Source organism: Anabrus simplex, chromosome 1, assembly GCF_040414725.1.
Source record: "Anabrus simplex isolate iqAnaSimp1 chromosome 1, ASM4041472v1, whole genome shotgun sequence".
NCBI lineage: Eukaryota > Metazoa > Arthropoda > Insecta > Orthoptera > Tettigoniidae > Anabrus > Anabrus simplex.
Window position 1 is genome coordinate 586,756,245 of NC_090265.1, and position 19,908 is coordinate 586,776,152.

The 19,908-nt window shown below is 38.9% G+C and overlaps 1 protein-coding gene across 1 annotated transcript in view; it reads left to right on the forward strand.

Annotated features, from left to right (window-relative positions):
• Nucleotides 1-6,394: 6,394 nt before the first annotated feature.
• The window catches only part of LOC136857161 (mitochondrial thiamine pyrophosphate carrier), a 132,021-nt gene continuing 118,507 nt past the window's right edge, over nucleotides 6,395-19,908 (forward strand). Inside the window, exons 1-2 of the mRNA XM_067135592.2 lie at nucleotides 6,395-6,571; nucleotides 6,880-7,047. Coding sequence (XP_066991693.2) covers nucleotides 6,569-6,571; nucleotides 6,880-7,047 — 171 coding nt within the window. The 5' untranslated portion in view covers nucleotides 6,395-6,568. The remainder of the gene's footprint in view (nucleotides 6,572-6,879; nucleotides 7,048-19,908) is intronic.

A 19,908-nucleotide genomic window follows, 5' to 3' on the forward strand; every position in this document is an offset into this window, starting at 1 on the left:
TGTCGTCTGCGTATAGATAGATACTTGTCTGCTCTGTAACGATGGCTTTCGTTATGTCATATGTTGCGACATTAAAGAGTAGTGGACTCAAAGGATCTCCTTGAAGAACTCCTACAGTCTGTAGGATTGGCTTAGACTTTGTTAAGTCATCATCAATGCTTACGTAATTTTCCGATAATATATTTTTTATCAATTTTATGTAATAGTTTTCACCGCAAATCTCTCTTAATTTCTGGAGGATCAATTTCCTACTTGTAGAATCGAATGCTTTGCGAAAGTCAACAAACACCGCATACAATTTTCCTTTCTGTACTTTAAGTGCCTCTTGAATGTCTTCCATCAAACAATGTACTGCCTGCAACGTTGAACGACCTCTTCTGAACCCGAATTGTTCTTCCGGTAATTTGTCATCTAGTAGATCATTCAGACGGTTTGCTAGAGCCTTCGTTAATATCTTCAAAAGCAATTCCTCGGTATGCATCTGGGTTGTTCACATCTCCTTTGCCTTTATACATCACCTTTATAGTTGATTCTCTCCACTTATCTGGAATTTTCCCTTGTCTGAGACATTGATTCAAGAGTTCTGTAATTGAGTCCTTTAGTATAGCCCAGCTGTCTTTAATATGTTCGTAAAATATATTGTCAGGTCCCCCTGCTTTACCGTTTTTACTGTTCCGGACGATGTCTTCTAATTCGTCTGTCGTAAAAAGTTTGATTGGAGCTCTGTCATTGCCGTCTTCGTCGATCAAGTCTCGCGTCTCTTTTGCTTGGAGTAGTGAGGTGAAGTGATCTTCCCAGACTTCCAATGGGATCTGTCTTGTGAATTACGGCTGCCTCTGCTTCAGAATTGAAAAAGGCTCTTCTTCGGCTTTCTTTAGTAGATTTTCCTCAGATATTTTCTGGAACTGTTTCTTTGCTTCTTTAACTACCCTTTTGTATTCTTTTCTTCTTACTGCATATTCTATGAGTCTTTCCTGAGTGTGGCTTTCCATTACTTCATGAAGGGCCCGTAACGTTTCTTTCCTTTTAATGTAGCAAGTTCGGTTAAACCAGGGCTTAGCTTTCCTTTCCTGCAAACTTCTTGGTATAACAGAATCCTTGATGATATCTTCTATAGCTCGAAGGGATCCATTCAGGTCGCCGAGATGTATTATTTCCATAATCGCTTTCACCGAATCAGAGTAAGCCTCCAGTTTGAACAAATCCAGTTTCCGCACCGGTGGTTTCAGGGGGGCGATGATGATAGGTGGGTCGATGAAGCCTGAGAGAGTAATTTCTACAGGCAGGTGTTTCCTAATTGCCACATCTCTTAATACTGAGGGTCTTATTATATCAGGTCCAATCCTGTTACTGAAAATCCGGTCGATCGTGCTACTTCCACTGGGGCAAAAGTATGTTTTCTCGGTCCGTTCATTGAGTAGTGAGAAACCTTCCGGCTCCAAATAGGATATTACAGCATCTGCTTTTTTATTTGAGATATCAATCCGACAGTTAAGATCGCCAGCAAGAATAAGATGATCTGTTTTCCTTATTTTGGATAGCCCTGACATCAGCTCACTAATAATGTCATAGTCTTCCCACTCAGGTTGAAAATACACACACATAACTGCGAGAAGCACTGTTTGGATGATTAACACATTGTCCGACTTATATAATAGCTTAAAATGAGACATTCTCCATGACAATAGGCAAGAAAGACCACCCTTTGGCCTCCCCAAATCACCCTTTGTAGCTAACACATGAACTGCGTATCTCATATTAATACATGGATCCTTGATTGCAAGAGTATCTGAAAGCAACACTATATCATACACAGAAAAATGTCGAATGGCAGTGCTCCAAGTACACTTTCCAGTCCTTCTACGTTCCATACTAAGCATTTTATGTCAGATCCTGCACCATTTGTCTTGCTTGTTGTCATGTCTTTTATTATTGTTCCATGTCTTCTATCTTTAGTAGAATCTATAGGGACGAAAATCACTCCTTCTGGCCAAAAATCTTCATTATCGAGCTTATCCTTGTCGGAAAACGGAATTCCAATTCGGAAAGCTTTCGTTGTTGTAGACCTGGAGTTCAGGAGTGTGCATTCCCTGATGTCTGCAATTCCGTTTTCTTCTAGGTAGGATATTAAATCTTCTCTTGTTGCAGCCGTGTTCACTTTTCCGACATAGAACCATGCCAGACGTTCTGCTGCACATAATTTCCCAACATTCTTTTTGGTACCTATACCATGTCTCTTTCCCCTCAGTTGTTGCTGTTCCCCGCCTTGATCATACCTTTTCTCGAACGATGTATGTTCGTATCCTCTATTTTGAAAACTACCTTCTGAATGTTGTATTCGCTCCTTATATTTTATTATTACTGTTTCGGTATCTACCGATCTATCTGTTCTTGACGAAAGCTGCCTGCGACTTTTCATCTCAGGTTGGATTTGGGCTGTCTGGGTAGAGGTAAGATTTGCGTAAGTTATTTCTTTCCTGTAAGTTGATAGACATTCGGTTTGTTGGAGTTGTGCCTCGAAGATAAGGGACATTTTTGACATAAGGACTTCACTCAGTTCTTCCAACTTCCCTTTCAAGGATTCACAAGACAATTTGTTCTCTGTTACAATTTGTATTACTTCATGATCTTCTGGCTTCAGACCTGGAAGAAATTGCGCTGACCAAATTTTTGCATTGACCTCTCATATTGAAAATGGATTTGAGAATCGGAAGATTAGTATGTCTGTCTTCTTAGACTTATCAGCAGCCTATGATACTGTCTGGCGAGAAGGGCTTCTGCTAAAACTTATCTCTGCCATCCCCTGTGTCAAGCTTACAAATATCATTGGCAATATGATTAGCAACAGAAACTTTCAGATCTTTTCGGATGATGCAGTAAGCAAAACCTACAAACTGAATGATGGACTTCCACAAGGATCTGTTCTGGCACCCTTACTTTTCAACCTCTATACTGCTGACTTACCAGCAACTAAGTCCAGGAAATTTATTTACGCAGATGATATACTACTGGTTAGCCAAACACCAAGTTTTCCAGAAGCTGAACAAATTCTTACAGCAGATCTAGAAAAGCTAGATACATACTTCCAAAAGTGGTGTCTCCGTCCAAATCTCCAAAAGACTGTTGTATCTGTGTTTCATCTCAGAAATAAATTTGCCAACTACAAGCATTCAATAACATTCAGAAATCAATCCTTACAACACTGTCCCTTCCCAAAATATTTAGGTGTCACATTAGACAGATCCCTAACATATAAACATCATATTAACAACACAGCCGACAAGATTAAAAGTCGGAATAATATTCTTCAAAAATTAGCCGGCACATCTTGGGGCGCAAACAACCAAGTGTTGAGATCTACTGCTCTAGCTCTTTGCTATTCAGTTGCTGAATACTGCGCTTCAGTTTGGTTGAACAGTGCTCATACTGCGAAGATTGATGCTCAACTAAATCAAACAATGCGCATCATAACCGGTTGTATTCGCTCTACAAACGTGGCCTGGCTGCCTACACTCAGTAATATTCCTCCGCCTTGCTTAAGAAGGTCTGAAGCTCTTCTAAAACTGTGGAAGAAGACCAGCCAGGACTCCAACCTCCCCGTTCACCAGGATATTACTCAACCTGCCCCTCCTCGACTTAAGTCTAGATCTCCACCCTGGCGCACTGCACTTACACTGGAAGAATCTGGGTTCTCCATCACGAACGCCTGGTTACACCAATGGCAGCAGTCTTCTGTTCCCAATCAACATCTTGTGACTCTACCTCATGTTCAACCTCCTGGATTCCATCTACCCAGACGTCAATGGAGGACTCTAAACAGGATAAGAGTCAATCAAGGAAGATGCGGCTATACGCTTTATAAATGGGGCTGGCAGAAGTCTTCTGGGTGTGATTGTGGAGCTACCTCACAGACCATCCACCACGTAATTGCCGAGTGTCCACGGAGAGCATTTCTAGGTCCTTTGGAGGACATTCATAACGCAACTGAGGAGGCCTTGAAATGGATCAATGGACTTGATTTGGAACTATAGGCTTCTGCTTGTATATATTGTGTATATATTGTATACTTATTTATATAATCTATCTGTGCACATCATACGATAAATAATAAATAATAAATAAAATCTTCTGGCGGGGACGTATTCACTCCGTAGGACTCTAGTTGGGTTCTACAGATATTACACATCCATAACAGACTGCCTTTCTTCACTTTCAACGCATTATATTCCGTAGAAGTCAATTGTGTACATTCTTTGTGAAACCATAGTTTACAGTTCCCCTCACAGCAAACAGCGCTACCTCTGTTGTCAAAATCTCCGCTACATTTCCCACAGCGCAGGTGGCTATTGTTACTGCTTGTATCTTTAAGTGAATCAGGCATGATATCTTTCAGCTTACCCTCTTTGCGTCCAAGATGTCTCCTAATTTGTCGCTGAAAAACCGGCCCGACCGTGTTCACGGTTTGGCCGCGAGATGTCAGGTTTCCCTTTCTGTTCTTGGCGGACTTTTAACATTGAGATATGCGGTTTAATTGTGATGCCGTGTTGATTTTGTGCAATTTATTGTGAATATTGTTTCTGTCGGTGAGTGCCTGTGAGGTTGAGAAGAAGGTGCACTGTTGTGTACCTCTCTGTATTTCGAATGACAGTAAAAAGCACGAAAATTGACGTCCATAGTTTCCCTTCCGAGTGCGGTTTAAGGGAGAAATGGAAGCAAACTATTTCTACGCAAGGTGATATAGTAGGATCTCTTTAGCTACCTAGCAATTCTTCTCATAAAACAGATTTCAGTGTCAGCACATCAATTAAACTTCCTTCTGTTTTCATTGTGTATCCTGTTCACAAACAGGAAAATGTCAAACGCAGGAAGCGTCCAGCTCCCAAAAAAGATGTGTTATCATCCAAATTTAGTAAAAGTTCCGATTCAGATAATGATGAACTTACCAGCTACAAACGAAAAAGGAGTAAAAGTCTCGTTTCCATGTCAAGGAAAAGTCTACGAGTATCTCTGTTAAATCTAAAAAATATACGGATGAGAAAATTAAATACCAGATTACAGAAAATAATCTGTGAATTGAGAAGTAGGATACGGGTAATGAAATAAGAAAAAAAGTTTTACGGTATCAGAACTTGACCAAAAAGCAAACCAAATTGAAAAGCATGCTAAAATTGGTCATGTAGGATCTTTATTCCTGTTAGAACGAATTTAATTTTCTTCTTCTTTCTTCATCCGTTTACCCTCCAGGGTCGGTTTTTCCCTTGGACTCAATGAGGGATCCCACCTCTACCGCCTCAAGGGTTGTGTCCAGGAGCACCAGACTTTGGGTCGGGAGATACAGCTGGGGAGGATGACCAGTACCTCGCCCAGGCAGCCTCATCAGCTATGCTGAACAGGGGCCTTGTGGAGGGATGGGAAGATTGGAAAGGACAGGCAAGGAAGAGGGAAGGAAGCGGCTATGGCCTTAAGTTAGGTACTATCCTGGCATTTGGCTGGAGGAGAAGTGGGAAACCACGGAAAACCATTTCGGGGATGGCTGAGGTGGGAATCGAACCCACCTATACTCATTTGACCTCCCGAAGCTGAATGGACCCAGTTCCAGCCCTCGTACCACTTTTCAAATTTCGTGGCAGGGCCGGGAATCGTACCCGGACCTCCGGGGGTGACAGCTAATCAGAAAACACCATAGAGCGGACACAAATTTAATTTTACGGGAGGAAAAAAGAGAAATACGGTGAAACGACGCTAAATATTTGCGTAACGGGCATAACATCGCTCACCAAACAGCGGCATCAACACGAATGTCAAAATATCAGATGTGCGGTGGAAAAGATTGGATCGCTGATAATTGGTGAAAGGACGATTAAACCCAACGTTATTAATGACTGCAATCTCGATCCGCTTATCGGATACTCTGAGGCACAATTAAAGTATTCGGTAAGAAGTGACAAACTCGCTATTATTTTTCTCTGCTTCTTTCGTGAATTACTTATTTCGTTTAAGCATATTGTAAGAAATACGTTGTAGAAAATAAGTCAAACAATTGCTCTTGGTCTATCTTTGATCTCATATCTGTTTGCTGCCTTCTGAAATTACTAGTTTTAATGAATTTTTATAGTTTTTCGTATTCGAAAGTGTTGCAATGCGCGGGCGAGACAGTATAGTAAAGGGAACTCTAGCGGCACTTGCCGGAAGTATCTCGATGATGAGTCTAGTGTGCTGTATTTCCCGGTCTTGTATATCTCGTAGACAACGGTCCTTGACAGGTCCGCGAGGAAATAAAACACGTGCGATATCCGCGCGATGTTTGAAAGATACTTTCCTACCCTGCTGTAAAACAGTCTTAAACACCATGTACTGAATACATATCTCGATTGACTACAGCTTAGTTCTATAACAATACTTTTATGTTCTCTGTCTTAGAGTTTCAACGTTATATTAATCGTGTGTTGTCCTGTGGGACATTTTCTTTATTCTAACTCAAATGACTTGCTATGTCTATAGGCCGTACGCCTGACAAGTGCTCTGTATATTGTGATTTGTCTGTATACACACCCAGAATAACAATTTAATGGTATTTTTTCTTTACTTGTGGTTTCCTATTAGATTTTACTGTAGAAGCATTCTGAATCAGATAGCCTATAATACACATAACCCCATTTTGAAGTTGGTTTCATGCACCCTTTTTACGTCCTTTAATTTTCGAGTTATTCACTGCAGATCTATTAGATTTCCTTTGTTTTGAAACGGTGATGCAACAAAAGATTGATGTATTTTGAATAAACATTTATATGGCATACAGTCCTTGTTTGGTTGTACTTGTCATTTTTCAAAGGATGATTTTGAAGTAGCTTACATGCATATTCAAATTCGATCCTACAGGTCAAAAGCGACTTGACTGCAATGGCTGGGCTTGACTTGTCTGAAGAGGAGCATGAGAAGAAGAGAAAGAAGCCAAATGCAACTGACCATGCAATTGCTGGAGGAGTTAGTGGATGTGTTACTAGATTTTTTTGTCAGCCACTTGATGTGATTAAAATTAGATTTCAGGTAAGTTATACAATATTTATTTACCATTTGATTTTGTAGCCGAGTATGGCATTGTTATTACTAATATGTTCAACTCATAATCTCATTAGATATACAAATGCGTAGATGATGATTTTATTGTCTTTCACGGTCTTTCTCCTTTTCATACTTGCTGGCTTCATTCTGTTTTACTTTCTACTAATGACTATTATGTTAAAGCTTCAAGCATAATTTGTCAGGCTCTTATTTTCTGATGGCATTTTTGCACATGTCTTGTATTATAGAGTATCTTACAGGATCACTGAATGGTTTTAAGTTGTCTTCCAGATTATTTTTTTTCTTTCACTTCTACTACATTTGAAGTGACTGCAGTGTGGCTGAAATTATTTTCTCTTACTGTATTTTTGGTCGATTATCATGTGTAAAGCTCAGTAGAATTCTATTTCAAAAGTATAAGATTTAGGCCTATGTGTATGTGAAGGAGCTGAACTAATATTTCATGCTTGGCATATTTTTAATGTTTTTTTTCAGTGTCCTTTTCTTTTCTTTTGGTGTACATTCTTTTTTTTCTATTTGTTTTACGTCGCACCGACACAGATAGGTCTTTTGGCGACGATGGGATAGGAAAGGCCTAGGAAGTGGAAGGCAGCGGCCGTGGCCTTAATTAAGGTACAGCCCCAGCATTTGCCTGGTGTAAAAATGGGAAACCACGGAAAACCATCTTCAGGGCTGCCGACAGTGGGGCTCAAACCCACTATCTCCTGATTACTGGATACTGGCCGCACTTAAGCGACTGCAGCTATCGAGCTCGGTGGTGTACATTCTTATGTCCTTACAAATGCTTCTTTTGTTTTCCTTAGTCATTGTTTATTTTTGTATCCTATACCGCATGTACCCGTTTCCTTATTTTGATGGTTGTATTACTTTGCATCCATCCCTTGGCTCCGGCACCGAGCAAGTGGCTGTGTGGTTTGGGTCACGTATCTATCAGCTTGCATTCAGGTGATAGTGGGTTCGAACCATCTGAAGATGGTTTTCCATGGTTTCGCATTTTTACCTTAATTAAGGCCGCGGTTGCTTCCTTCCCACTCCTAGCCTTCTCCTATCCCATCATCGCCATAAGACCTACCTGTGTCATTGCAATGTAAAGCAGATTGAAAAAAAAAGTGATCTCAGGCCAGAGCAAAGTGTAGCTTCCACCAAAGTCCCAGTCTCATCCATGGTTGTGACAATATGGAAGCTGTTGGTGTATGGGTGATGCTGAGTAATGACATGCAAAGCATGACTAGTGTCAAATACAGTACCGTATATATAATGCAGGACACTTTTCGATTTTCCCTAGTTAAAATGGGGAGCAATTCTCAAGTGGTGCTCGTAGTTGCATGACCTGGAAACTCGCGCCAAATTCAAATACGGTAATGGATAAATAAATTACATCTAGAAGCAGTTATTAAGATATTAACTTCAAAGTTCCTGAAGCAATTCTGGATAAATGAAAGAAGAATTATTTAGCATGTTATTACTTAAAGACTGAAATTAGGTACGTTATATAATCAAGATATGAAATGCACTGCTGTGAAAGGGCGATAACAACAACTATAAGAACAATCAAATGATTTCATCAATATGATAACTCCCTACTATTTTTAGGGTTAACTTTAATTACTTTAACTATGATCCAGTGATGACGTGATATCACACGAGAAGGAGCTTAGCAAGGTCTTCATACTTTAATTTTTGGGATTAATGAGAAGGGTGTTCTTTCATCTGAGTTTTAGAAGAGATATCTTAATATTGGTTTACAAGACCAGTGTTTTTACTAAACTACTAAAACAAGGTAATCTTTCATTCATGCATTACTTTTTTCACTTTTGCATTCCTAAAAAAACCAAACCAAACCCCATGGCACTACAGCCCTTGAAGGGCCTTAGCCTACCAAGCGACCACTGCTCAGCCCGAAGGCCTGCAGATTACGAGGTGTCGTGTGGTCAGCACGACGAATCCTCTCGGCCGTAATTCTTGGCCTTCTAGACCGGGGCCGCCATCTCACCGTCAGATAGCTCCTCAATTCTAATCACGTAGGCTGAGTGGACCTCGAACCAGCCCTCAGGTCGAGGTAAAAATCCCTGACCTGGCCGGGAATCGAACCCGGGGCCTCCGGGTAAGAGGCAGGCACGCTACCCCTACACCACGGGGCCGGCTTTTGCATTCCTGCCTGAACATTTATGGTTAGATTTTTCTTTTTCCTCATTTAAAAACATTGTATCATATTAAAGCACTTATCAATAAACAGATCGGCACCTTCCTTACATAAATCTTTGAGGTAACATTTATGAGCTGGGCAATTCTTTTTCTTAACATGGAGCCTATTATTAGAGAGAAAATCTTAAATTTAGCCTCAGAACATTAGAAATGTCTTAATAAGCAATACTTGCTGTTACATTAGGGTAAGGAAAATTGGCACCATCATACTGTTTTAACAAAATATGTACATTTCTTAAGTCACTCATATTTTCTTCCATGCTTAGCAATGTATTATGGCATTCCAAATGGATAGCTTAGTACACAACTAGCCACACACATATGCATTTTCCTAAAATTAAATTGTTGGGAGTATCTTAAGAGTTTTCTGAGAGGGAACACCATACAATTAGTGGGGGTAGATATACAAGAGACTGTACATTTCCTAAATCAGATTTCATTAGAAGCAGTGTACTGCCAACTAATTAACAATTACTATCCTCTGAAGGGTGCAATAACTCATTTGTCATAGCTAACTTTAGAGCAGATCTAAACTTGCATGAACTAGCAGTTACATTATTCCCACCTTTACCTTGAATTACAGAAAACACATTTTCTATACAATCGATGATTTCTGAAGTCGCTGACTAGGAAATTATCTGAACACATCTTATAGTGCTTAATACAAGCATAATGAGTGAAGTGAATAAAAACTAGTTGAGATGTATCTCATTTTCATGTGAATAAAAAGACTAAAACCTACTACACCTAGATGTATCTTGCTTTTTCTGGGCAGGCTAGATACATCTTCATTTTGGTGTGAATAAAGAGCAGATTCTACTTATTTTGTCTAGATGTATCTTAATTTTTATAAGACTGTGGTGGGGCATGCTATCTTTTTACTCGCTGCTTGTCAGTCCTCATCCTGGCAATGTTATTCTGGTTAGACAAGAGAAAACGTACCATGTTCGAAGAGATGTGAGCAAATGTAAGGAACTGTTACGTTTTAATAGTGAAAATGTAGACTTGGCATTGGAATTTTGGCCGTAACAGAAGAAACATGTAAGGGGGCTCTACCTCCCAGAAAATGGATGGAGATAATTCTTCGTTGTATACGTGATCCACGCTTCCAGGGTAGCAGAGAACTTCGGAGTTGATCGAACAACAGTATGTAAAACTCTTAATTTTACTATGGATCGTGTTCTTGACAAAGCTAACAATATTGTATAAATTTCCTTCTACAATGCAGGAAATGAATAATGCTAAGTTACACTGGCAAACTCGTTTTCATCTGCCAACCATTGTAGGTGCATTGGACTGCACACAGACAGAAATAAAGAAACCATTTGTGCATGGTGATGATGAGTACATAAATTGGAAAGGGTATGCCAGTATCACTGTGCAAGCTGCTGTCAATGCCAGTGACAAATTTACAAGCATAAGCGCAGAGTGGCCTAGTAATGTGCACGATGCTAGGATAATTAGGGACATCATTTTTCAATTCAATGATATTGCTTGCTTACTTGGCAATTTGGGTTAAGGAATGTCTCCATGGCTTATCACTCCATTTAAACCAGCATTCAATGGCATTTCAACTTGACTCATGCCAGAGAGAGAGAGAGTTAGAGTAATAGTGGAAAGAACCTTTGGTAAGCTAAAACAACAGTTTCCGATCCATGGTAATTGTGTCCGAGTTGCCCTGGGAAGAATTCCCAAAGTAATTGTCATGTGTGCCGTACTGTACAACATTACTAAGCACTTGCATGACCCACTTGAGTATGACTTGGAAGACAGAGAAGAAGCAGAAGATGAGAATGACGAAGATTTTGAAGAACCTGTTAATGGGCATCGTGAGAACAATGCGACTAAATTTCATGGTGAATAGAAGTACCAGGACATGTTAGATTTTTTAGTCTTTTGTAATTTAGTTATATTTTACATTTTGATGTAGTTCTTGGTAGTTAAAGAAATAGAAGAAATAATATAAACTGTGTGGAGATAGATAGTAATGAAAATAAAATACATTTTAAGTTGAAAAAGTGCAAAAATTAAAATTAAACTTGTGCTGAAAAACGGAAAATTATAAATTAAATAAAACTAAAAAATGAAGATCAGTCGCTAAAAAGGGCACCCTTCCAATTTCACAATGCACTGAAGTTATGTGACATTAAGATTGTTGGCCTTATGTGTAACAGTTTGGCAGGCCCTGCTTACTTAATCACACGGTTTCACGTCGCCTTGTGCACGTCTTTCTGTAGTACTGTACTGAGTTCAGTTTTATTTTATTTTTCTCCTTTTTTTATTTCTTTTAAATGGACATGGTTAGGGGTGAACAGTACAGTACATTATTATAATCCAAGTATCATATACAGTGCAGTCTGTGTTCTGATAATATTTGTTTCCATAATTTTTCACAGTTTTCACCTTCACTGGATGACATGCTGCAGTTGTGAATTTGCATGTTGTGTGTGTTATCCTACTAATCGACTACCAGCTGTGCTGTATCAGATGACGAGGGGGAGAGAGCGAGAGGAGGGAAAGTGTTGTTGACGGGTCGCAACTGGATTTCCTTGAAGCAGAAATCAAGATGTATCTTACTTCTTTTCCAGATAGAAAGGATACAACTACCTAGACTTAGCTTCTTTCTATTCACCTCAAAATTAGTTGACGCAAAGTCTACGCACTAGATTCTACCTTTTATTCACTTTACTCAATGTCTCTTCTTATACACCTTCTTGCCTAAGTCACTTTCCTAATATTTCAAAGCCCACAGATCACATCTACTCGAACACGACATCACTATTGAAGCTTAACTGCTGTACTATAAAATAAAACTAGTATATTATATTTTAATCCAGTTAAAATATGAGTAACATAGGTCAAAGTTTAAGAAGTACTATAAACAAATCTTTGTTACAGTAAGAATATATGCAAACAAAATATCTACGTACACATTCTTGTCACGAGGGAAACAGAAGAAAGGCCGAGAATTCTTCTGCACTTCATAATTATTGCAGCTAAACACAGTACATATCTTTCCACTCATGTTGAGAGGAGGTATATGAATGACACATGCAATTATTCACTAATTTTAACTTACTCCAAACGTATAAATAAAACTAAAACTTCACAAGTTAATACACACGCTCTTATGAGAAGTTAAGTAACTCCATTTCACACTGCTAGAAAGTGTTCACGTTGCAGTCCCTCAACATCTCGCAGGCTGTCCTGTATTATCTCTACTGTATTTGCTAATGTGTTTGAATGTTATGAAAGTTGTTGGCCTTATGTGTGCAAGTTCATTATGCCCTGCTCACTTTGTATGGATTCACATCGCCTTGTGCTCGTCTTTCTATAGTACTGTACTGAGCTCAGTTGTATTCCCCCCCCCATTTTTGATTTATTCTACATGGACATGGATAGGGTGAACAGTACAATACAGTATTACAATCCAAGCAACAAATACAATGTAACCTGTGTTCTGATAATTATTTAAAAAATTAACAAATATTCGTTTGTTTCCATAATTTTTATCACAGTTTTCACCTTCACTGGATGACATGCTGCAGTTGTGAATTTGTGTGTTGTGTGTGTTATCCCAGCCACTTGTTACATTTGTTAATAATAAAAATAATGTTATTTGTTTTACGTCCCACTAACTACTCTTTTACGGTTTTTGGAGACGCCGAGGTGCCGGAATTTAGTCCCGCAGGAGTTCTTTTACGTGCCAGTAAATCTACCGACACGAGGCTGACGTATTTGAGCACCTTCAAATACCACCGGACTGAGGCAGGATCAAACCTGCCGAGTTGGGGTCAGAAGGCCAGCGCCTTAACCGTCTGAGCCACTCAGCCCGGCTTACATTTGTTATACTGACACTTTCTAGCCCTGTGAGGGAAGCAGTGGCAAACTACCTCACTCCTCATCCTACCTAGTATGTCTCATTTTGGCGCTGCCATTGGTTTTGGGAGGTTTCCTATAACCGCATAACCTTTTGTGGTGCTATTTCAGGATACAACCAACCTCCGGGCTAATGACCTAGCAGACAGATGTACTGAAGGGATACCATATTGCAGTTGGTTCTGCACATTGTCATTGTCAGAAATATGTACAGTAGTATCATGGTCACTCTGTATTTTTTTTTTTTAATCAGCGATGTGTTATGCTGAGAGCTTATCGTGTTGTGTAGATTAACAACAAAAATACATTTTAACACATTTACTCCCATATCTGACCATAGTCGGTTTCATGTGTATGAAATACAGTATCAGACCTTAGTCGGATTTGAATTCATGTCAGCTGTTTATGTTCTAATGTATGTTAGGTGACACAATAACTATATCTGCTTGCCAGAAGATAGCAAGCAGATGAACATTTTACTACAGCTTGGGGTAATTTCCCGCCTTGTGGGATGTGTGTTCTGAATAAAAACATGCCAGTTCTGAGGTCTCTGAACTGTGTGGTTGGAATCCAACTGGCACCGAGTGATAAAACAAATAGTCATGTGATGGTGTGTACAAATTTTTATATTTTTAGGGTTGCAGTATAAGAGTCTTACTAAATTAAAGCAGTTTGTTACATGTTACCTAGCAAGTCAGGGTGGCATCTAAAAATCACTGGAATGCATGATTAAATAAATGTGGAGGGAGCTGGGAGTGAATGTGTTAATAATACTAGAGAATTTAATTTACCAGGCTGAGTGACTCAGACGGTCAAGATGCTGGCCTTCTGACCCCAACTTGGCAGGTTTGGTCCTGGCTCAGTCTGGTAGTATTTGGAGGTGCTCAGATACGTCAGCCTTGTATCAGTAGAATTACTGACACGTAAAAGAACTCCTGCGGGGCTAAATTCTGGTACCTCGGCATCTCCGAAAACCTTAAATGTAGTTAGATTATAATTGAAAGCTTAATTTTGAGTGTCATAACAAAATTTTAAATATGTTATATTTAGAAGAGAACCAGAAACATAGCACATAATGGTTTTAAGGTGACAGATCAAGTGAAAAGAGGAATGTGAAAGGGATGTGCTTGTTCTTAAAAGCCATAGAGTGACTGCTGAAGGACATAGAAGTCTATAAGAAAAAAGTATGTAATCATGAATACCTTAAGTCTTCAGTTTTACAATTTGGATTAATTCCGTTGAACCAAGAACTGAATAGACACAAATCCTTATAATTAAACATATTTCCCAAAATTGCACATGATCTCAAAGCTGCTGACATCCAATGTTTATTGAATATACTGTACCATGTTTCCAGAATACGTAAATATTGAGCCATTGTAGGTCGCAAATTTTCCAGCATTTTTAATTTATGAAGAGCTAAATTAAATTCATTAGTGAGTATATCAGAACGTTAATGATGGATACATACATTATATATGCACCGAGAGGATTGTTAATAATTATTAGGAGGTGCGAAAGAGCTGTTTTGAAGCTGATTTAGATTTGTTGTGATTTTAATATTTCAAAAAAAAAAAAAAAAAAAACGCTTAAATAAAATATAGAAAAATGAGTCATGATGTTGAGACAGTTGTAACCTTGCTTGATTTTGGGGGTACTCTATTTCTCAAACGGTGTTAGTATGGAAATGGAAGCGTTAAGGGAGATGATGGCCAAGATGCTGGCCGAACAGAAGGATCAGATGATGGCCATAACAGAAGGAGTGTTTGAAGGAACGTTTCGATCAATCGGATAAAGACAATAAGGAACGATTTGATCAGCAGACAGAGCATTTGAATCAATCAGATAGAGATAATAAGGAACAATATGACAGATTAGACAAGTGACTCGACCAGCATACTGCACAAGTAGGGTATCTCACTAAACATCTAGACGAGCAGGAAACGTTGCGTAAGACCCAGGCCGCAGAACATAAAGTACTTTTGGACACACATCAGAGAGATTTAACAGACAAAATAGATGGTGTCATCATACAACTAAACCAAGTAGAAATGTGACTGAGTAGTCGACTAGAGCAAGTTAAAGAGAGGATGACTATCCAGGAGGAGAAGATAGAAAGGGTTGAAGTTGAATTTGTGAATATGTCAGCAGACGTGGAAGATACAAAGTCTAAAATGAAGCAATTGGAGATGGAGACAATAGAAGAATTAAGAGTCATGATCCTAAATGTTGATAAACGGGTAATCCAAATACAGGATACCACTAATACACAGTTTAGGGAGACGTATAATCATGTCGAGGTGAAGATGAACGGAATAGAGGAAATAAGAGAACAAGTTGATTCTAAGAATAATGCAGCTGAGTCAAGAGCGGAAGAAATCGTGAATGTGGAAATGGATGCTCTGTTACATCACTGAATCAGAAGGTGAGGAAACTGGACAAGTCGAACAGGAATAACCAGGACAGTTCCTAAACCCCAGGGAGATGCTGAAGATGAGGCTAAGGCAAATATTATACGGGAGATAAATGAAGGTTGTAATATGAACCCTTAAAGCAATCTACCACATCTAAGGAGTCGGGCCATGAGAAGAAGAAGAAGAAGGACAAGATGGAAAAAAAGGAGAAATAAGAAGATGAGGAAACTCCCAGAATTCAGGAAGATTATGTTCAAGGTTAGTCTTCACGTGGGCCTAGTTAAAGAGCTCCAGAAATTTCTTACATGGACCACTTTAATGAATATTCTTACAAGTAATAATAATTTCGTGTGGCTATTTCTAGCCGAGTGCAGCCCTTGTAAGGCAGACCCTCCGATGAGGGTGGGCGGCATTTGCCATTTGTAGGTAACTGCATGTTATTGTGGTGGAGGATAATGTCGTGTATGGTGTTTGAGTTGCAGGGATGTTGGGGACAGCACAAACACCTATCCTCTGAGCCATTGGAATTAACCAATGAAGGTTAAAGTCTCCGTCTCGGCTGAGAATTGAACCCGGGACCCTCTGAACTGAAGACCAGTACGCGGACCATTCAGCCAACGAGTTGGTCATTCTTACAAGTTACCAGGGGGTTATTCAGGATACTGAAGAGATGCTTTACGAAGTCAGGTCAATTGCAGAACGAGATCCAGTTCGTCAGGTGCAGAGTGGAGAGAATAGGTGACAGTGAAATGACACATCAGACTGTACCGGGATAACGTGGAAGTAAGGGAAAGTTTCTTCAAGATCCAGCATTCCAGACAATACATGGACTCAGGAAGACCAGTACCGTAACAGGAACTAGAAAGCGGCCAGAGAAAGGGAAAAGTGTTGTGCTTTATTGCCAGAAAGGAGATATAGGAGTTCTAGCTTGAGACCTTATGTTCTAGTTCATGGTCCCTTAAAACCATTGGAAGATTAGTAGACTCAGCGGTGAACTACAAACTGAGTTGGAATGTATATTGTGTATATATAAGATTAAGATAGTCTACTTAAGTTTGATAGTACAGTATAATAAGCCAGATGAGATATAGAATTAAGTACATGTCATTAGAATATTGAAGATGAAATGGAAGAGAACCTTGTTGAGTATCTAGACGACTAAGAACCGAATGTGATAGGATCATCCAAAATTTAGATAACAACGCATACAAGGTCCAGTCCATGGATGGAATGACAGAGGCAATATACAATGCATCGAACCTCAAACTGTATCATTTACCAGGACAACTCCCTGCTGAATATCCTGCCAATGAAGAACCACGAGAAGATGTCGACATCGCGGAGAATCCGAAATTGGAAGAAGAGGCCAATGATATCAAACAATAGATGAGGATGAGTGTAAAGAATGTGCGGAAAAATTGGAAGTATTAATGCAAGAATGTCTACAAGTCCTGATGAAGAGGCACGAGTTGAGCCAGGAGAACGCCATGCTTTGAAAATTTACAATCACAAAGAATGGGTACCGTCCACCTAATCAATACTTTATTGTATCTTGTTACTAAGCAGTACCGGTTTCGACCTTCACAGAGGTCATCCTCAGCTGGTCATAAGATCTAAAGTTAACTTAACATATAATTTTAAAACATTACTAAATCTAATGAAGAATGTCACATGATGTGAGTGATAATATTAAAATATACAATATATAAAATATACAAAGATATGATGTCTCTTCTGGTTTAAAACAAGCGTCAATGTTTTATGACATGTACCAATGAATGTATACCATGGTGCCATCTAGCAGCTAGTGTACTATTCGTGAGTAGTAGATAATTTGGTGAAATACAATTTCAACACGTAAAATGTTTGTGGCATTCTTGAGGTACACTTTGAAGTTCATATAAGCACACAATGCCGTAGAGCCAACCTAAGGACAATTAGAGCAAAATTGCAGATGCTTATTGACTTGCCTACATAATTTATACCTTTTATAAACTGTCTCTTAGCTCTCTTGTCTGTGGTTGCAGGGGTCCAGATACTGACCAAAAACTTCCAATAAGATCTTACTTTTTCTTAAACATATAATTTTCAGCACATGACGAAAGAAACAATGCTTTACATTTTAAAAAAAATCTTAATTAAGGGTTTAAACTTCTTATTTGTACCTACTACATGGTATTTGATAAATGAATAAACATATACCAGTAATTCAAATCCATAAGAATTAATAGTTTTAGAAAGGCACTACTCACTTTCATGAAGACAGGAAAAGAAAAGTAATGCACACACAAGAAATCCAATTTGATTAACAAGCAAGAAATGGTGAGGGACCTAATTGTTCAAGTTTGTGGCCTTTTTTATCACCAGAAGGAATAACCTAAAGACTTGTTACTCTTTGGCATTATCTATATTATAAAGCATATCAGCCGGTCTCATTACCATTAAAACAGTCATTTCTGTGCAGCAGTGGAGAGTCATACTTATCTAGAACATTTAAAATACTTCCTTTCAATGACATTGTAATAATCCATACTTTCATCAATATATTATTTGTGGATGTACAATGTAGTGACCAGTGCCTGATTTTGATTGCACATATTCACTTTTGAGGAATCCTGCACCTTGAGGGCTGTCAAGCCATATTTTGCAGAGCAATATTGTCATATTTATGGCATAATAGACATGAAGGAGACTTGTATAGTGAATGCTTCACATGCTTAAAGAGGTATGATACTTTCAGAAACAAATTAAAAGAGATTCATTTTCTGCTGATGGAGAACTAGGCATGTCAATTAAGGAGGAAAGTGGCAAAGAAATTGCTGCACATTAAACTGAATCACCTATAGTCATTACTTAGTGGCTTCTTACTCCTGCAGTGTCATTTATCATCAGACGAGATACAGCACTTCATCTTAATATGTGTGCATGCATAAGAAAAGGGACCACTTCTTGGTCAGCAGTTCACGAAATAATTGTAAATAACCACTGAAGGGAGTAAAATGTCGAATTTTCTTTTTCGATGCTTATGTATTGCTTATACCATCATCTACTTACTGCATGAATTTAAAGGCCCTCTGACAATAATCACTGCTAAAACATGAGGTTTATTTAATACTAAGAAAAGGGACCACTTTTCGCATTGTAAGCAAGGCTCTACACACTTACTTGCTCGCGCTCATAGCTCCACGAGCATAGACAAAATGACTCGGATATCTTATCTTATGATAAATAATCTCTAGCTGGGCACTTTTAATAAAGGTAATAGGTTTCATAAACATCCTGTCTGCTCCAAAAATTTCTGATACCGATGCAGTCTGTCAGTGTATTTCACACTGTGGAGAAGTGTGCGAGGAATGCATTAGTATGAAACCAGCCAATGACGACAGCTACTAAGAGAAAAAATTATGACAGGAAAGAAACTTACACAATTTATCACTTCAGAGGGCAGGAGGTGTGTCAGTCATTCTTTCAATTTGTATTTGCTTGTGGCTCTAAGAGGCTAAAAAAATCAAAGGAACAATTCAAGAAAGAAGGGGTGCAGCCTAAAAATTCATTAAAGACTTCTCAGATAAAATATATTCCTTTTGATGCTCGTAAACATGCAGTCGACTTTATAAATAATTTCATCGTACAAAATGCACTTGTCATGCCAGGCCGGATCCCTACAAAACGAAGAAGTGAACTCATGCTTCTCTCAACCAGCATGTCTAAGAAGTATGTCCACACATTATACTCTGACAGTTGTAAATCATTGGGGAGAATTCTTGTATCACTTTTGTCCTGGTATCCCATCTGGCGTACATTTTGCAGTAACATAGTAGTTCAGAAACCCAAGACTTGTAGAAGCAATTAAACTGTGATTGGGAAACTATCAATTATGGATGAGGAGGAAAAAAGAAATCTGATTGAGAAGGTTATACAACATCTTAATCACGTCCATGCAGAGTGGATTCCTTATAAAAACACCATAGACAATTGTAGATAAGGGATGAGACAACTGGAAACTCCATTGTCTCTTGGGTCACATAGCTGTAACACATACAATGGCACAATGCATTATAGCTTTGATTTTGCCAACAGGGACACTTACCACACGATCCGCAACAAGTTGGACCCTATTTCTTTCTTACAGGCTACAAAGTGGGTCTCGTTGGTGTAGCGTGTGAACCATTTAACAAATTTCTTCTATACATTATTCCAGAAGTTTGTATTGTAGGTAAAGGAGTGAATACTGTCTTATCTCTTGTACATCACTTCTTGGAAAAATTTTCAGTAGGTGAGGAGCATTTAGAATTCCATGCTGATAACTGTGTTGGGCAAAATTAAA